Source organism: Diadema antillarum, unplaced genomic scaffold (assembly GCF_040938485.1).
Source record: "Diadema antillarum isolate AM-2024a unplaced genomic scaffold, OU_Dant_1.0 seq00003229_RagTag, whole genome shotgun sequence".
NCBI lineage: Eukaryota > Metazoa > Echinodermata > Echinoidea > Diadematoida > Diadematidae > Diadema > Diadema antillarum.
This window is the reverse complement of record NW_027273814.1, coordinates 7,140-28,353: the sequence shown is the minus strand read 5'-3', so window position 1 is coordinate 28,353 and position 21,214 is coordinate 7,140. Positions and strand designations below refer to the sequence as shown.

Here is a 21,214-nt window from a genome sequence, read left to right as displayed (position 1 = left end):
CTGGGTATCAAACTAAAGAAGGAAAGAGACAAGACATATGTAGTAGTGAACTGTAAAACATTTGGCACAACTGTAAGATTGCACTCTAATAAAATTCCTACAGACATGTACTCCTGCCCTGTAACTTTTTTCTCTCCCTTCCCCCTCCCCTCCCCCGCCCCCTTTCTCTCCAAGGGATTGGTGAGGGAAGATTGGCGGGAGGGGAAAGTATGGAAAGAAATTGACAAAATACCTACAACATTTGCACTATCTGTGCTGCTGTGCTGCATATGATTTCGTAATCAATAAAAACTGTAAGGAATAGAATCTCCTTTTGAGTTGGGATCAAGTAGGTATACCAATTTGTAGTTGAATCCCTTATTACTCTTCACTTGCCCGGATAAATGCCTGGCTTAAATTGCCAAGCTTTAGTGATCTTTTAGTATTCCATCCGTACTTGACTTACAACAATTGTAGAGCTCTGCAAACTTGGCAAGCCTACTCAGGTGTACCTACAGTGTATGTGCCTCAGTCCAACAGCAAGGCCATGGTGGCACAAAAGGGATTAGTGGATTAGGTGTTCCCTATTCATTGGCGTATAAGTTTCCAGATAACTGCACTCCAGTCTAAGTGTTACCAATCCGCGAACAAAGCACAAGTAAGGCATAAAAAACAACTGAATTTCCACTGTCAAGTACTTGGGCGTGACTTCCTCCTCAGATCTTAGATGGAACGGACATCCTGAAGAAACATGCTCAAAGGCTATAAATCAAAGGCTTTTGCCTTCCTCAGGAGAAATCTTGAATAAAATCTGTGAAGCTCAAAATGCTTGCCTACTATACTTCACTCTTGTACAACCAATCCTAGAATGCTGCTCCTGTCTGGGACCCATATATGCACCTAGAAACATGATCCATAAACTTGAAATTGATCATCTAAAGAAGAGCAGATGGATGTAATGGATGTGCGCAATCGTTGACCGATATGCTCCAGGAGCTTCAATGGCCCTCCTTGCAACAAAGACAGAATAAGGTTGATGTTTTGTATGCCTCCTGTTCTTTAATTACCTCTGCCAAGGGGGGAGGTTATGTTTTCATTACCGTTGGTTTGTTTGCTAGTTTAAATAGTGTGGTTCGTTCGTTAGTTTGTCCTTGTGCAGTATAACTCAAAAAGTAGTGAACGGATTGGGATGAAACTTGCCGGAAAAGTTGAGAATAACACATTAAGTATTACAAACGATTAACTTCTGGTAGTGATCCGAGAATTTTTTGGGAGTTTTTGAAAGATTTTGATATTTTGGCAGGTAGGGTCAATGAACTTGGGAATTCAGGCTGCGCATACTTGAGGTTTGCATGCGCGCACTAAAGTGCGTACTGTAGTTTCTGCTAGGGCGAGGCGCGACGCGCAGCTGAGGGTTTATGACGTAACAAAGGCTTCTATATTGGGAAATCGGGCGTCTCTCAGCACACAAGAAGTACGTATGGGTGGAAATCACTATCTCTATGGACGAACATAACAAGATCAGTGGGACGGTGGAAATGAGCTGCATACTTGGCGAAGGTCTGCGCTCTCAGAGTGCTTCTCTAGTTTTTGATAATATGCATCATAAACCTGGTTTTTAAATTTGAACATGGCACAGATCACTTCAAGATTCATACAAGCACAGCGAGCCACTTGACATCCATCATCAGGGTTAAATTTGGTACATGTAGCTACCAATTAGCACAAAGGAATTATACTGTTTTGAAATTAATAGTTTTCAGACTGTCAGGACATGGAACACTCTCCCTCCTGATGCTAACTCAACAATATTGGTAGAAGTCTTCTGCCAATGTTTGGAGGCAAGACTCAATGTAGGTAGACCCCCCATCATGTTTTTACTTGCACTCAAAGCATTGTTTTTATTCTACTGATACATCGAGCTGAACCTGGATGTAATCACAGTATGCATGTAGTTTCAGGATGCCTACAACAACAATCTAAGAAGTGAAGGACATGGACTTTCGAAACCAGGAATGAAGGAGACTCTAAAACTACCATGATTGTTACATCATATTCACAGCTCTCCTGAAGTCATCAACTGCATCAAACTTGGTCAGTCAACATTTGATGTCACAAATCACAACTTTTGTCACTCTGAAGTGAAAGAATCTGATGAAACCCACACCAGGTCATCAAAGTGCCAGTTTCCAAAACTTGCAATGCAGCTCATTGGGAGAAGCCAATGAATAAAACTACAGAGGTAAAAGTTTGTTGGGAGTAAATACATTTGGGGTGATTCTTCAACTTTCACTGGCTCCCAGTCTACAGTACTATAAGGTCCACATGTAGGACCACACTGTGAAAGTGCATACTTACCAGTTAGTCTCAAGGGATAAATTCCTGACAATGAATATAGATCCAAGTATTATTTCCCAGAGAGGTACATGTAGATTAATAAAACACAAATGTTGCTCCAAGATGGTTCAGCGGTGAAGAACTGCAAAGCAAGCCCTGTCAATGCAATCAACTCTTGTCATTTCTCTTGAGAGATTTCGACTGGAAGGATTGAGTGATAATAGTGATATGGCTAGAAAGCATATTACGTCTCATTCAATAACAGAGGGCAGGGCATAGCACAGACTTCGCTCTATACACATCTACCCCTCTCTTGCAAAGAACTCAACGTGAAATGCACTCTATGCACTTTTAGAGTCCAAACTCCAATTAAGCATTCCATGAGATTGCTTTTGTTGTGCCCTCAAACACAGTGAGTGCTACAACGCTGCTAAATAAACAGACCAAACTGACAAGACCTGGTAGGACTCCTCTCCCTCAACAAAAGGGGAAAAGAGTCCAACTTCTCTTTCTTTCTCTGAGAATTACATACTAGGGGGGAAAGCATAAAAAGCCAAGCCCATGCTCACTTCTACTGCACACAGGTCCCTTGAAAGAAGGCTCCTGCCCAGCCTGGATGTAATCCTTATCCCTATAAAAGTAGCTTAATTTAATCCCCATGCTTTACAGCAGTTTGACAGCTATTGTCCAACAATGGATGACAATGGAGCCTCTTTGAGGGTGACTGGGATAGGATGAAAGTTGGTTGCTATAGAGACAAAGCCTCACCACTTTAACCTTGCATAAGAGTGGCACAATTCAACCATAACAGTATGTTCTCCTGGTCTTGGATTAGATGCACTTGCCCAGACACATACCTGACTTAAACTGCAAAGCTTTCCTGATAGTAATCAGCAGGAATCAATCTGTACTTGACCGAGCTGCAGGTCAGACACTCAATATTTTGAACATCTGTCCCTAGCTTTGTGATAAAAGACTCCATTTGGAGAGAGAGGAAACTTGATTGATTCACCTGATGTGGTAGGCTGGCTTTCTGTGGAATTCCATTTTTTGTGCCCCTTGCTGTATCAAAGTTCACTTTTTCACAATTCAGTCAGTCCCAAATTTACCTCGTGCTGAGACTATCGCCTGCTAAAAATCTATAAACTTTATCAGATCTTACTGCAGGAATGACATATGTTATCCCACTAGCTGATGTACACTTTGTACAGTGTACTGCCATTATAACGAACATGATTACAAAGAAATTCTGGTTACAACAAAGTAAAAATTTAGGATGCAACATCATCCATTCTATGTATCTTTATTTTTTATTTGTTCTATCATAACGTAATTTCAATATAACGAAAGAAAACTGCCAGTCCCTATAGTACAACTTCGTTATAATGGGAGTCCAATGTAGCTGCCGATTGTGCAAAAACGAATTTTTAAATTCAGATGGACATCTTCAGCAAAATAACCCTAAGGCTTGCTACACACTGTAGATGCAAATAGCTTTATACGGGCAAATCGATTTGCAGGCTCTACACCCAACTAGTAAGTGCAAATTTATACACCACAGTACCTGTACATTAATAAGCTGCCAGTATGATGAGGGAGGTATGATAACATTGTTTAATGGGCTGAAACTGGTGATAAAGTACAATGTAGGGTTGTTCTACATACATTGATGCACCCCATTAGTGCTGTTTATTAATTTGCTAATCAATGCACAAATAGACGATCGATCATACAATGTACGTCCATACCACCCAAGATACCTGTCCCTAAAATCAATATCCCCATCAGGTATGTGTGTACCAGTTTAATAATTACTGTGGCCATGAAGTACAATGTAGGGCTCACACCTGTAAATATAATCCTGGAATATCCCTGACCGCATCACAAAATCTTACCAAAGATACTATTAAAATAAATGAAGACTTAATTAAAAATCAGAAAAGACAGTTTGGCAGAAACTGAATAGCTGCAGATATTGAGTATGAATTCCTCAGCAAACTGCATTTTGGTTGGAAGATGAAAGCTTTTTTCACGGAATTGGAAGGGACTATATTTGATTGGGTGCATGTACAGAAAATACAGCACATGTGATTTTTTTGAGTAAAAAGAACTTGTAGTCTGGCTTTGCAAACCATTGGGCAGAGTTTGAGCTGAAGAACCCCCAAGGTTATTTGATGGATGAAAGGGTATACCTCACTTTTTCAAGTTACCGAAGATGAAACACCTCATTTCTCCCAGCTATTTTACAAAATTACTTGAATTTTGAATATTAACACACATGTCTATGGGGAATTATTTATCCATGTGAGCCCTGCATAGTACACAATCAATGTACCAGTACATTGCATGCTTAGCTATGAGAAGAAAAAAAAAAAATGACAGAGCAAGCAAATACGGGTATATATGCCATCCATGTATTCAGCGTGTCTAATTTTTGTGAATCAAGACTACCTGACAATGTCACAAGTGGTTAAATTTGAGATTGTGGAGTTAGGTATCATCACGCATCTTGTTCATGTACTGTTTACAGCCAGAGCAGGAGAGAGTCTAATTCAAGTGAGAGAGCGAGAGATTTTGAGATCAAAATGGTCTCAAAGCAGGAGAGTTGCCTTGCTTTCACACGCACCGAGAGTGCGTAATTTAAATGCTGAATTACAAACAACAGTGCCATTACAAAATTTTCGAATCACCATTTGTTCATACGACCATATGGATTCTGTGGTTTTGAATTTCGGAGGGAGGATGGGAGTTTTGGCTTCTTTCTGAGTACCCATCAATCACTCTTGAGGCGTAAGTAGCGCGCTCTTTATAATTGACTGCACTGCGAACGTTTGAGGAGCACAGTTATTCAGCGGAAGTGGTTGAAAGGTCACTGTAAGCTCCACCCCAAAAATGCAGTTGAAGGTCAATTACATTCACTCGGTCATCCCTTTGCCGTTTAATTCTGGTGAAGCATGTTTGGAAAACTACTCCGGACCGTCATTTGAAACACGATTGGAATTGCGATTCAAATCACCCTCAGCGATTCCAGTTTGCATTGACACGGCAAGAGTGCTTGATTTGAAACACAATTCTAGTGATAAATGCATCATTTCAAATTCAGCGCTCTCGGTACGTGTGAAACTAAAAGCTACTAAAAAGCTGTAGGCCACAGTCTCAGATGACTTTGGTCACGGGCTAACTACTTTGTTTTTCAATACATGCATCTGAAATCTAACCTGTCACATAACTGGTAGAAGAGTTTAGAAGAAAAGAGAATCCAAAGGCTAGTTCTGTATCACACTTGTTTATTGATGGCCAAAAAATTGGAGCACATCCATGGAAAAATTTTATCAGATACAAATTGTAGGTCATCAAAAGTTGCTGATTAAAGCAAAATAGCAACAGCATATCATCTTTTGTACTCTTCTGCTCTATTTTGAGCATTAATCAATATTGATTTTTTTTTGTGTGTGATTTGGTATTTCTATCAGTCTGCAAAATCTAACAGTATCGATCATCCTTCCCGCTTATTCACCTCATACAATGATATGTGTGTCTACTTGATGGCAAAAGGTAATAAGAAACAAATCTGCTTAAATTGAACATACAATGCACTACTCTTTTATGTAAACTACATGGTCAAAATGGACTGACTTTATACAATGTAGGTTTACAGCATAAAGAGTTGATTTTGATGACTGAGTATGAAATGAAAATGTATCAGGGCCTAATTCGATAGAAATTTTTATCAAATATGTCGAATTTGCCAACATGTTGGTCTGTAACTTTTACACTATAATATTGTTTGAGTCTTGCATGTGTGCAATACAATACTGTATATCTATGCTGTACTCATCTTCACAAATATTTCAACAGTTAAAAAAATTCATAAATGATTAATCAAAGGGTGTGTGTTGTGGTTGAAATGAGTACAAAGATATAACTTGAAATGAATAAAACAGACTTATTGATTTCATAGTTTTCTTTTTCAAAGAGGATAAATGTATTATAATAGAAAACAGGCATGGTACATAATATGTACACATGCCAAACCCCTTTTCTCTAAAAGCCAGTCACAAAGATTGCAATCAATACGTACCGGGTAGGACTAAAATGAGGAAGCATCGCAAACAAGGATTGTTAAAATATCTTATAGCAATCAATGCAAGTTTACACATTGTATGCCACCTCCAAACCAGTTAGTACATTATTTACCTCCTCTTCTTTTTCCATTTTCCTGTTGGCTTTGTATCCTTGTATTCCACCACCATCAGGATCCATGAGTGTTTTCCTGGGAAACGTTAACCTGAACCTGAAATTTCCAGTAACCACTAGCATTCAAGCACTGAATATATGCTAACTACAGTTGGTAGTTCAGATGCATAAACGTCACTCTGTATTTAAAAAAAAAAAAGAAAAAAAAGTAAGCAGACAACAAAGTAGAGTCTGTGAGGGGTACAGACTTTTGAAAGAGGGATGTGTTCTTCTTTTGAATTTGCAAGCCATGTTGAGCTCCTGAACAATTGGGCAACCGCTCAACTGGAACAACTGATACAAATTGCAGATGACACTACACGGTACAATAGCTGTCCGCTTTGATATGTGCAGGCAATACTGTATGTCAAGATGTCATCACAAAGTGTCTAAATTGTATGAATAGAGCAAGGAGCTAATTAATACAGCACCTTGGTACTGTATGCTATAACAGTGACAGTGTTACACACTGTCACAGTGACTTCAGTTTTTGTGCTGTTTTTCAGTGTCCATACTACTGAGAACAATATGATTAAAATACAGAGCATTTTTAATGAGAAACAAATTCAAATGATTAATGTTTCCAACAGTTTACCAAATATCATGGTATACATTAGACATATTAGCCTTCAAAAATATTCCATCATTAAGATAATAGTACTATTTCTAAATCAAAATGCCTGGTAATAATAATGATGATGATGATGATGATGATAATGATAATAATAATAATAATAATAATGATAATAATAATAATGATAATAATAACATTAGCCATAATAATAATCATAATTCATGAATAGAATATATTTTTTTATTATCATCATTATTTAATATTAGTATTATTACTATTTATCTATTACAGATTACAAGGAGTTATGAATAAAATTATCCCATACATTTTTTAACTGCCATGTTGTGTGATGCCTATAATCAGTTTGTTGCAGTACTACAAGACCACTTTCTGTACCACTGCCACAATAGACAGTTTGTAGGAAGCATTGAGTAATACACAGCACAATAGTGCAGCTATGGTATTACACTGTATACATCAAGGTTTGCATTCGCCATACTCCAAAGTGATGTGTACAGTGTAATTGGAGTGTGGAGAGCAAATTCGCATTCATTGTGTGCGGTAACTATGACAACCACTCAGCTCTGCTCGTCACACAGGCCTAGTACCTCTCTGTGGCTGGCTGAAGAATGGAGGCCACTCCATTATCGATGACTCTTCAACTGTTCGGTGCATGGAATGAGTGTGCATTGAGTCATAATTATGCCAGATGGTAAAGTCGCCCAACAGAGGGCAGTATACATCTCAGACACACAGCCCTGGATTGAGTCAGTTTCAAGGAAGGAGACCAATTAAACTACAGTGCACATTCCTGTTGAAGATGATTTGGCCATAATTTCTCATAGACACCTGCCCATGTATACTCAAGACTAGTGCATGATATACATGTACACGTAAGTCTACGACAGGTTAAGACACTCGCCTGTTACCCTACAATTAAATAAATCTTTGGGAGCAACCTCTTATTCAGTCCAAGTTCAATGATTCAAATGATTCTTCCAGGAATGTTCTCAAAGTGTTCCTGTATATTTGATCACATTTAAATCATTTTCTTCATTCTTTGCACCCCTTGCTTTTCTTGTGCACACATTTGCAAACTTTTTAGCAAGGACCTGAAAAAGGACTTCAGACCAAGTACTAAGCTTCTAAGATTTACAATAATGTACTAGGCATGTGCACCACTGTCCAGGTGGTCCATTTCCAAAGGAATTTGGTTGACACGTTCTATTACTCTTCCATTGTGAATGACTAAAATTCATGTAGTTCTTCCATGACAGCATTTGCTATTATTTTGTAGAATACAATAGGGGGTTTTCACAAGCAAGCACGACGCGGCTGGGACTTGAGCATGCCGTGTGTAAAATTTGCTTCTGCGCATGATCAAATCCGAGAAACGTCCCGTCCTGGGGAAATCGAGTATGGTACTTGGCCAAAATAGCGTTCGGTCCAGATGCTCGGCAGGAGTGAGCCAGCCACCAGCCAGCCAGTCAGCGATCTTGTCCCCACGCCTCCGTCCTTAACAGGAAAGCGAAACTGCTTGGGTATATGGGGATGGGAGTCCAAGTACACACATTTGTACGGGGATTGTCACAGTTGATTGCTTCCGCGTTTTCTCGGTCTTCCCGTCGTGTAACGAAAACTCCCTATTGTAAGTCTGTAGAATCATCTCAGGCTGTGTAACATACAAGAGGGGCTCACAATGGACATATTATTCTTTACACACTTATACAATTCTTTTTTCTCTCTGCTGCTATCTATACTACATGTATCTAAATGCTTGTTTTTGATTGACTTGAGCATTGTAGACTAACGTGGGTCAGGTATGCTGGCAAAGAAGCTTATGATATAGGTGATATTATACTGCTATGGTACTGCTAGTCAGCTTGTACTACTCTCCTGCATAAATGCTCAAATTTTTCAGAAAACAGTGCAATAGTTTATGTTCCAGTTTCAGTATAGACTGAAATATAAGATTAAGTCCAACATCACAAGTCTTGTCTGGACAATTAGTGGGTATATACATAATGTGTACATCATCACCAACAGGTAGCTTCACTGAGAAACTATTCATAGCTTGTATTGTGAGCCTGTCAATAGCTGCTGATCAATGAGATCCTACATTAAGATTGCTTGATCAAAAAACAAAACAAAAACAACAACAACAACAACAACAACAACAACAACAACAACAACAACAACAACAACAACAACAACAACAACAACAACAACAACAACAACAACAACAACAGCTGCAGCAGCCATACACCTGTTTGGCTGTGGTAGATTAATTTCCATGATCGTTCCCCTAAAGTTTTCTCCCTGCACTTGAAATTCAAGCATCAGAACTCCTTTGAAAACCTAGCCCCATCAAACACTCAGTCGCACTACAAAGCACCTTGGGCGTTCAGCTATAAATTGCCATGATTCTTCAATATTAGCACTCTGCTAATAATCCCTATTACCACTAGACTTGACCTGGCTACAGGTCAAGTCTATTCAGGGATAACAATGGCTTGGCTCAACCAGGGAGGTGCTCCCTGGTTTCATATAATGGCCACATTGACAAAACAGAGACGAGACGGATTACATGAAGGTAATCTTTATTCATTGGAAGTTAGCTTCCAGACACTTTTGTTCCAGTTGGTTTATTACCTGTAAAGCAAGGTATGGGTTACACAGTATAACATTGAAAGGACAATCTTGAGAGGAGGTGATGGATGAGGGGTTTAATCCTTCCAGTACCAATGTCTGGCAATACTACTGGCATATGTACAACTCTTTTGCCACTGGTTTTGTCAGAGTTAATAACAAAGATTGGGAAAAATTATCTCTTCGCAGGCCTAGATGTAAGCTCTGCAGTGTTGCATCAATGTCATCAACAAGATATTATGTGAGTTTGTTATGACCAATATTTTACCTTAGTCTCTCTGAGACATTATATGAAAATCAAATGCTGTTGACTCTTGACGCACTTTGAAGTTTGCTAATTAATGGTAGTGATAGGGTTCACGTCCCTCCCACTCACTCATCAGTGTCATTGGTAGTTAGAAGCACAGAGGAAAATATGTGGCAAGTGAAAACAATCTTAATCATATAATTCCAAATTGCACGTGAACAGATGATCAAATTGCGTGTGAAGAGAACATTCAATAAAACAAAGTCCTCCAGACTCTCAAAAAAACTGTATCATGTTGTTGCATGTTCACATTATAAATACGAAATTTCAAAATACTTCAAAGCAGCAACTGTAGTTCAGATGTCAAGAAAGGAGTCAAACTTTGGCTTAGGAAAAACTTGTTCTGGAGTCACATTGCACATGTATCTCTCATTTTTCCTCTATCTCTCTTTCTCTCTTTATATCTCTCAATTTCCTTCTTTCATAATGGGATTGAAGACAGGAGGAAATGTAAAAGATTGGTAACAGAGGTCAGAAGTATCAGTAGATGGACAACCCAGAAACAATATTATGCTCTCAGATGATCAATACAATGTATTTCTGTGAGGGCGTGGTTTCCAATTTCATTGCTCTGGATAACATCAGATATGAGAAGTATTAAGCTCTTGCACAGGAACTGCACCAAAGTCTCACACTTTTTAACAACCTTACCTGTGGACCACCTCTGTAGGGCTCCATTGTGGCAGTTCTCTGAATATCGTGTGACTGAAACTCCCTTGGGAATAGATCACAAAAATGGTTGTATCACCGCACAAGTGACCTTCTTGCATGCAGTCAAGATGCAATCCCAAACAAGATCAAGCTAACCACACTGTGATATAGAGGTGAGATCTTTACTCGACTCCTTTTGCAGGCTCAGCTGGGGCCTAAAGCAGATGGCGAGGCAGACTTTGGTATATTCCACATACTAGTCCTAGAAATCAGATGTGCACTCAGTACTTGAGTTAGACCATTGAGGATATCCAAAACTTATTAATACTGTTGATGTACTACAAAGTGTAGTTGTTTTTATCCAGTCCAGTTGCTGCTTGATACTACAGATTTCATTCAGATGGCTCCGTAGCATAATATACACGTATATTCCAATGGGGATAATCAATTCCAGGTGCACTGCTTAGTTTGGCAATGTCCTCACACATTCCCCGGCAAAATTTGAGTTTCATAAAGTAAAGTAGGCTTTCACAGCTTCCCTATTCTGACTTCAGCAATCCACTGGGGAACATCAATTAGTACTGGGACATTCCTGGCGATGTCAATAGACGTTTTTCTAGTCTCAATGAAGCATTGAATGCGATCTCCAACATTGCACATCGGCCAAACACTGGCAGAAAACTGTTGCTCTTGTTCCAATTCAAACGTACCATGTATGACAAGAATGGGCCACACCACTGCCAACAACACCAACAAAAGCCTGATTTTATTCCATTCCATAGTCTGACCAATCAATAACAGCCCAACAAGAGAGGGGTCTCCCATTCATAAAAGGTCTATTATGGGACGGCGAATTGACGTGGGCGCTGGAAATGGTCAATACAAAAGTGCAGCCCTTCAGTTAACCCCTCTCCCCTCCCCCCCCCCCCTTCCCCCATGGGCAAGGTTGGCTGACAATTGGAAGGTGTAATCGCTGTGGGATGAGCGAAGGGGAGGTGATTGACTGAATAGGGTTGTTTGCATCATTAGAAAGCTTGTCTTTAACAGTCCGGGGCTTTTGGATGAGACTGTCATGAAACCATTTGACACTCTCATACAAAGATTTTGAGAGAGAGAGAGTGAGAATGAGAATTTGTCATGATTCTTTTGTTCATCTGTAAGGTTGCAGTCTTGATATTCTGCTAGTTAAATACAAGAATGATTCAAACTAATATTATTGTCTTCTTAACCCCTTCTACACTGAATTCTGAAATGCCCACAGACTTAATACGCAGGCCACCAGGTTCCCCGTAAGGAACAAGTTAATGTACTACAAATAGGTTACCGAAAGTATATATACAAGTTTCTTCAAAATTCAGAGCCTTTTAGCAAACAAGTTTCTTGGATCCATCTTTTGCGGAAATGTATGACCTTTGTTATGATAAGATTCTTAATCACACTTCAACAGCAGTGGCTTGCAACTCGAGCAACAATTCATACTGAAATACAGCATGATGTCAGCTTGCCAAATTTTCTGACCAAATCATGTTTATGTACTGTATTGTATATTGTACATGTACCCTGCTGATGGCAGCATGCAACGAGGGGTATTAACCTTGAGATACTGATGAAGTAGATTGTAAAAAAAAATAATTAGTTGAGAGCATACACAAGGCCAGACATTTATTTTGCCTATTGCAACACACAATTTTGTATATGACCAGTCATTAGTAAAGTGACATAGCCAGGCACTTTCACATCGCGACGGGGAGCAAGCACAATTTCATTTACTTGCAATGAGGGTGATTTATCAATTGACAAGGACTTGCTTCAACATTTTATGAAGCAAATAATATATACCGCAGTATATCATTTTCTTGGGGCATTAAAGGGGATGGCTAGTAACTGATCAGTGGAAATCAGTGGGAATGCTGGGGATGATTGTTCCAATCCTTGTGGGATTCATTTAAAAGTACATTAATATCTATAGTTGTGTGAAAATCATTTGCTTCAGAATGGTCTTATATTCAAGTAATGTGCAGTTTAATGTTTCCAGATTAGCATGCCTGTACAGTGACGTGGCAATCGTTAACAATTGGATAAACATCCAGTTTTGAAGGTGTGATATGTAAATGTACACTTATATGCACATTGAACGCCGAAGTACTAGAACCCATAGATTGTATCAAACTCTGTCTTATAATCTCGCGAATAATAGATTTATTTTCTAATCTGTACCTTTACATTTGAAAAATGGGGTAAAATGGCTTATGCATGATGAGTTCTGTGCATTTTGAATGTATGATCAAAGATCCTACACTATGTAGGTTCTTTGGTATGGTACAATCTTCCAGAACCGCTAAACCGAAAGTACACATCCCAGAAGCAAGCGATCAGATATCGGTATCACGAGGTGATATCGCTTGATATTGGCTATAGGTGATAGGGAGAATTGCAAAACAGTCTAAACAACCTCTGCTATCGCCTCTGTGTGTTTGACTGTTAAAAGGTATTTTTGCGGGCAATTCTTACTAACGCCATCACGGATGTTTGTCATTTGTATGTTATTGCAATCTGTCAAGAGGTGGGATATATTGCAGGGTTTGAAAACACAGACAATCAATGAGTTCTTTTCATTGTCTCCACGGAAATGTGTTTGCTGGTATAAACCTTGACATATGGTCAGAAAAAAAACAAAAACAAACATTCATTTTGCCTCTGTGTCCTTGCTTCCTATGTATCCATTGCCATGATATAACCCCCAAAACTACACCTACAATGTAGAACACTTTGGATGTACAAGGCCAGCTTTTAAAGACGCATAGTCCCGGTCGTGTAGAGGGCGCTGTTGAACGATACTGCCGATCACCGTTAACATGATATGAAGATTGCTGAAGTTAAGCTGTCATCAAGAGTAAAGCGCTAGGTGTTGCTAGGTAACATTGCCTTCGTTGTCTTCTCTGCGCATCACGCAGTCTGTAGTAATGCCAGGGTGCATACATGTGCTTGTTATTATGACATCACAAAAGAAGTTTGCTGAAGCTGCCATCCCCCTCAGCCAAATCACAAGCTGAACTGTGATCGGACCACTGACTGCAGTGGATGGGACTTCTTCGGACTCGGGGAAATGGGTCAAAGCGTAAGCGCTAAAGAGGAGTCAATAGTGTAGGTCTCTATAGGAAACTTGCGCCATGCGCCCGCGTATGTATTCAACTAAAACCGCCGGGACCATGTGCCTTTCATTCGGAGCAACCTACAGGATGTCTTTAGCATTTTTTTCCTGTTTTGGTTTTCTTTTTTTTATCTCTCTCTCTCTGCATCTCAATCCCTCTCTGAGACGATGCAAGTCATGTTACACTCACCCGTTTTCACACACATGTGAGGTAGTCCCTTTTCTGCAGAGGAGATATTATTATTGGGGGCGGGGTCATTGACCTTTAACAAATTAGACATGATCAGGGGTCACTAACCTTTTGGTCCACCTTTTCCTTCTCCTCCTCACTAGTCTTCAGTCTGTACTTCATGGTTGACAGTTCCTGGTCCAGCTTACGCTTGGCCTCTCTCAGCTGGGCTGTTTCCTGGTCTCCAGAACTAGTACTTTTTAACTTCTCATCTGAAAAAAAAAAAAAAATGAACAGGAAAATTCAAATTTCATGCGAACTACATTGTGTGCAGCGGATATATGATTTAGGAATATGCAAGCACCAAATCACTGGTTCTAGGGCAATTACCCCCTGGACAATAATTACCCCAGACCTTTCCCCTGACCCTGACCCTAATCCCAATCCCAAACCTAGTCCTAACCCTAACCCAAACTCTAACCCTAAACCTAACCCAATCCTAATCTTTACTCTGACCTCATCACTAACCAGTACCTAATAGCGGGGGAGGGGGGTTAATTGTCCCTGGAGGGTAATTGCCCTTATACGCAAATCACTGTATACACACCATATAATTCATGAGCATAATTGTTTGCAAATTGGGCAAAGTGGACAACTGTTCAAGTACTTCAATTCAAGATGAAGAACCATATTGATCGAATAATGTATAAGCTGTTATTTTCGTGAGGGTCTAATTTTTGCAAATTTCGCGAATCACTGTTGGATTGTGAATTTAACAACACGTGAAAATATCTCGAACTGACAGGCATTGGTGCACTTACTGCATATCATAGCATCAGTGTCAAAAGAGCGAAAACTACATCTCGCAAAAATGTCCGTGACCTCCTCATTCGCTTAAAATATCTCTACACGAAAATAACAGCTTATACAGTGAGAAAGACGTATTGCCATTCTGCAAGAAAAAAAAAAAGTGCGCAATACCCACCTTTGAAGTGATGTTCAAAGCATATGTGTTGCAGGAAGCAACATTTCACAAATATTGGTTGACTAAATTCACAAAAATAAATGATGCAAGATATACTACCTATACAGTATGATATGTAACCAATAGGACCTAGTGCATTATGGGATTGAACATTGTTTATACAACTCTGGCCATGAATTGATGCTCTAGTTGGTCACAAGTCATTCACAACAGTCAGTATGATTCTTATCTTTGTTGTATGACACTAATTTTGTGGCCAGTGACTACGGAAGTGTGGCTTTTACTTGTCAACTCAGAAGAACCACAAGGTGTCGCTGGCTACTGCCCACTTTTCAGAGCATGTGCAGGACTTACCACTCTGCTCTGCATAAGAAGTACATGTAGGTAATAATGATAATGAAATAATAATAGTGTACACTTCTACAGTGCAACAATCCATTAAAGAGCTGCTCATGGCGTTTTTGGGCTTTCAGGATAAGAAGAGAGAGAGAAAGAAAAAAAGGGAAAAGTATGCAAAACCATTTCTTTTTTAAAATGACTGTGTATTAACCCGCTGAGAACTGGGCGATTTTGCTATAACACACATTTCCGATAGACACCTGTCCGAGTATACTCGGGACTCGTCCTCAACGGGTTAAACAGAATTTGAAAGAGAAGTTTTAAATGATTCCAGTGAAGATGACTGGTGAAGAGTGACAGGGACATCATTCCAAACTTTAGGTCCAATGTGGGGAAGAAGAATGAATTCCCCATGAATGCTTAACTATAGGTATATGAAATACAAAAGAACTGGATGATCGATGCTTGCGGGGAGGGTTATAAGAATTCTGAAGATATTCTAGGTAATTGAAGTAGCTAGAAGAGCAGAACTTTTGCATGCATTTGTCTCAGTGTGTCGAACTCGTACAAATCAAATGGTCCTCTATGTGGAGACAGGTAGCGCAGATGGGTAAATTGTGGTAAGTGGTATGCAAAGGTCACACTGGGCCTTGAACCGGTGATCTACAGCCCGTAAAAAAAAAAAAAAGGACACCTGGCCAGTCACCCTGCCCTCACATTGTATACATGCAGGTAGTTTTGGTGTCATATCAATGGTGCTGATGTGAACGACAATGTATTGATTGCAATGCCCTACAAGCTTGACTCATATAGAGGCTTTCCCAGCTTTGCGCGGCAGGATTTTGTTTTTATCCACATGTATCTATTCCTTCATTTGACCTTCTTTACCCAGGGTAGCCTCATTAGTGGTTTTTACGCTGTTATTCCTGGGGGCCCTGCAACATGGTATTGCAATGACATACGTAGGCAAAGAACTCTGAATCTGTGAAATTGCCTACCTGGTATTTGCACACTATTCTTTTCTTAAGCTACAGCTTAGCCACTTTCTTCCCTTTTGAGATACCATGATTGCCAGATTATTACATCTCAAGAATATTGTAAAACCAGAAATTAAAATGTATGAGAAAGTTCTTGTCTACACTATAATGCATTGGATGTCAGTGGCAATTCGCAAAAATGCCATGCTGTGAGAAAGACAATCTGCTCAAATTTGCAAAAACCTCATGCCGTAAATATGTCTTGCTTTATAGTAGTCAGCAGTGAATTTATAACTTTTTCTTCAATTCGATGATGAAAAAATGGCAAGAATTTGAAGGCAAGCCAGTGGAAGACATGAGTGAGAATGGGATTGACACCTTTACTGTGACAGCTACATTGACACCATTTTGTGAAATTTTGCTCCCAAACTTTTTCTTTACTGCTAGATTTCAGGGGAACTCCCTTCTGCTGGTGTGACTGTACATTACATATTATAAGTCAATTTGACTGTGGGTAGGAGTTTTTCTCAAACATGAATAGCAAGAAAAGACATCCTTGCATGTATCATGACACCAGAACAATGACGAATAGTCACTGTTCTACATACAGTGATGACGGTGGCTCCAAGAGAATGTGAACACTCGGCCGTTACGAAAATCGAGACAGACAATTACAGAGCCAAACCACACTGTACACCGGGGCCCTATTTTGTAAAAGATGCTGGGATAGCAATTCTTGCTAGAATAGCAACCTCTTGTAGCAACAGCCAATCAGAAAGCAAAATTCTTTTTGTTACCATGACACTTGCCACTGCAGCAAGAGTTGCTATCATAGCAACTTTTTCTTAACCCGTTGAGGACAGACTAATTTTGCTACAAAATTCGTTTCCCACAGACACCTGCCCGAGTATACTTGGGACTCGTCCCCAACGAGTTATATAAAATGAGGCCTTGAAGTTGAAGCCTCATCCTCCCTGCTGAAGCCTCGAGCGTGGTCAATCACAGTAACTTTTTATAGAATGGGGCCTAGAAAGCTGGGCCTACTGAGGAAAACTCAATTGAGGTGGGTCACTGACCTGCCTTCTTCTGGACCCTTTCCACCTCCTTGAGGTGGGTCTCCTTCTCCTTCTCCAGTCTGCCCTTGAGCATCCTGGCCTCCAGCTCCAGCTCCTTCACCCGCTGGATCTGCTGACGGCTCTCCTGCTCCAACCGCTCCTTCTGGAGCTCCAATTTGGAGAGCAGAGATTTTTGTTCCTGCAGCGATGACAAAGATCACAATGTGATGATTTGCAAATATGGCAATATTTGAAGTGGAAAGGAGCCTGGAAAAGTAGAATAACTATAGAATGTATAATAAATAGATTCACATCTATATGTGCAGTAAAATGCTATTTATGGTAATTTGCATGGCATGAGAACGTACACTGTACTGTAACTAGAAAGTATAAAGCAGAACGCAAGTAGCATGCATCCAGCAGTTAACATGCACACAAAACTAGCCCAAATGATTGTCTACTCACATAAATTATCTTGCGTGCTGGAAAATCCCTACATGCAACAAGCCCGTGTCGCTTGCCAAGAAAGGTGTGACAGGGCCTTTTGTTTGTGGCACTAATAAATCAGGTCTACCATCTTAAAATCACCTTGCATTGATAAGGATTATGCAATCATCCAAATCACTTATGATGCAATGGTCTAAATGCACAAATGTTGAGGCCTAAGAAGGCCCAAATGGTTTGTCATTTCATAACCTCACATAATGGTCCAGATTCTTGTGTCTTTACTTCGTGTTTGGTTGGTCTGTTCGGTAGATCGGCATTTTATTTTAGGGGAAAGAAAATTGAACGGAATGCTAGTCAGGTGACTTGGCAAGTTTAATACAGCTATAATGTATAAAAAGGTTGTTGTTCATACAGATGACTGTACTGTGAGTGCCAATAATATTGTGATATTCAATTTTTCGCAATGAGCGGCTCAAAGCATATTCGCACATTCACGAATTCGTGCTGCACAATTGTCAACCCAATCAAAATGTGCAGAGAAAATTGTGAAAATATTTGCACTAATTTTAGAATTTGTGCTAGCCAAAAGTAGTGTGAAACACATGGAAATTAATGTACCCCGAAAATGTCCATGTTAACAGTAGCTTACAGTGTACATTTTGAAGTGAAAAGACCAAGTTGTGCTCCAAGGCCTGCATCCTCCGTTCGTTCATTTTTAAGTTAGAACAAACTAATTCCAACCCTATTAGCTGTGGTAAGATTCAGTCAATGGTTGATTGTAACAGATTATCAGTTTAGAGCCACACCTGTTCACTTTTGGTTTTCGCTGTTTCATTGGTCAGAGAATTCCTCCGTGCTGCTGCGACGTCTCCCGACAGTCGTGTCCTCTCGACCAGGAAGTACGCAATGGCTTCGCTTGCAGTCCCTTTGGCCAGGTCAGTAAAGCCCTCCTAATTTTGTATTTGGACAGACAGAGAGAAGGGGAGGGTAGAGAAGAGAGAAATAAATATCCAGTGTAGATGTGAAATATTTTGTCTGCTGAAGAAATACAAAGAAAAACAAACAAACAAACAAACAAACACATATTTTTTTAGTTATCAAAAGTATGTACAGAAATATCCTAGCTGATGATCTGTAAAATTATACAAGTGAAGGGTATAGCCCATGATGAAGCAGGAAAGGAAAAATGAATCATGCTTTAAATGCGTAATACCGTATGTCCCAAAAAAAATTACAACGGGGCCCTACGCAATATTAAAAATATTGCATCAATCTAAATACAAATTCAGAGTATGAAACTATAACTCATTGCCCACATCTTACAGAAAACCCCATTCAATTTGCTTCAGTGGTCAAAGAGAAATGAGGAATTTTGTAGAGGATGTCGGGAATCTCTTTTGTCCAAGTTCTGTCTATTGTTCACACACAAAATCATCGAAGTGCTAATCTTGGAAGAATCAGACTCATGAAATGCTTTACTACAATCCCCATTTCTCTGTGACCGCTTAACCAAATCGAATGGGGATTTCTGCAAAATAGAGCTAAGATGTTATATTTTAAAACCCTGCAGTAGCATTGAAAAAAATAATCATATTGGATGTTATCAATGTGAAAAGTCTGATTGTAATTTTTGTGGGACATACTGCAGTATGTCCCTCAAAAATTGCAGTCAAATTTTCAAATTGATAACATCCAAAATGATCGACCTGTCTAAGTGCTACTTCGGGGCCTTAAAGGGATCGTATAGTTTTGGTTGAGACCTAATTTCAGGTTTCTTACATTTTTTGGTGAGATAATGACAAAACTCTTATGAAATACGAAAGAGCATGTGATTCCATGAGGAATTCAACCTTTATTTGATGAAAATTGGTTTTGAAATGGCTGAGATATCCAAAAAAGAGCAATTCTAAAAAGTGTGGGACCCACACTTTATTACGATTGCTTTGTTTTACTTTGTTTTTGGATGTTTCAATAATTACAAACCCGATTTTCATCAAATAAACTTTGAATTCCTCCTAAAATGGTATGCTCTGTACTATATCATAAGTGTTTTCTTGGTATCTCGCAAAAAGTTAAAAGCCCACTTCTCATCTCCACCAAAACTGTACCATCCCTTTAAAATATAACATCTTAGCTCTATTCTGCAGAAAACCTCATTCAATTTGGTTAAGCGGTCACAGAGAAATGTACAATGTAGATTGTTGTAAAGCATGTCATGAGTCTAATTTTTCCAATTTTAGCAATTCAATGCTTTAGTGTGTGAATAATAGACAGAACTTGGACAAGAGATTCCCGACATCCTCTAAAAAAATTCCTCATTTCTCTTTGACCACTGAAGCAAATCAAATGGGATTTTCTGAAAGATGTAGGCAATGAGTTATAGTTTCATACCCTGAATTTGTATTTAGATTGATTCACTATTTTTAAAGATATCATTGTGGGGGGTCCCGTTGTAATTTTTTTTTTTTGGGACATACTGTATGTTATCAATTTTAATTCATAGAGCTATATTTTACAGTGCATGATTAAACACTAGGGCAGAATTTAAAAAAAAAAAAGATATTTGAAAAAAGTAACTTTATTGAGACATTATTAGTATGTTTACCTGTACCAAAACTCCTAAAATTTCAGATATTTAATACTAAAACCAAAGGAACAGAATTATGAATAGAAAACAAAACTTTTATTTCTATAACTCACACAAACAAGATCATATTAAATCATCTTCACTATTAAAACACTTTCATTTGGATTGATAATGTACAGTATGTCATGGAGAAACAAATTCTCTTTCCATGAAGAAATTGATTTTGAACATCTTTGTGAGACAAATGAAATTCAAATTTAATACAAAAAAAGCAATACATGAGTAAAAATCAAAGGTACAAAAGATACAAAATTTAGCAACTGTTACTGGGATAACAAGAAGAAGTCCAAGGCAAAGAGCAAAGGACAATACTTGTATTTCGATTATCTTAAATCATAATGCACAGCAGATTAAAGGTCAAAAGACAACAGGTCAATAGCACAATCAGGGTATGCAATTGTGTAACAGGACAAAAATGAAAAAACTTGGTGAAAATGCTTTTTTTGTTGTTTGTTGTAGCTGAGTGTTCAAATTTTCATTTCATGTAAAGAAAGAGTCAAAATTTTGCATTAAACTGCGCATAAATTAGCACTTAAATTAGGGGTGTCGAATTACATTGAAATGAGTAATATATTGGAAAAATTCATTTAAAAAAAAGGAGAATGTTTTTTTCATCTGATATTGCTGTTAGATATTCCTGATAAACATCCCTTTCATTCACCACCAGCACATAGCCATGACATATCACAAAATATGAATAAATTTCATATT

At 38.9% G+C, this 21,214-nt stretch overlaps 1 protein-coding gene across 1 annotated transcript in view; it reads right to left on the bottom strand.

The window, feature by feature from the left end:
* Positions 1-18,806, bottom strand: part of LOC139715297 (uncharacterized) — a gene marked incomplete at its 5' end in the record, with an annotated part of 54,481 nt that extends 35,675 nt beyond the window's left edge. The window contains 3 exons of the mRNA XM_071626873.1: positions 14,183-14,325; positions 17,431-17,608; positions 18,663-18,806. Coding sequence (XP_071482974.1) covers positions 14,183-14,325; positions 17,431-17,608; positions 18,663-18,806 — 465 coding nt within the window. The remainder of the gene's footprint in view (positions 1-14,182; positions 14,326-17,430; positions 17,609-18,662) is intronic.
* Positions 18,807-21,214: the final 2,408 nt, after the last annotated feature.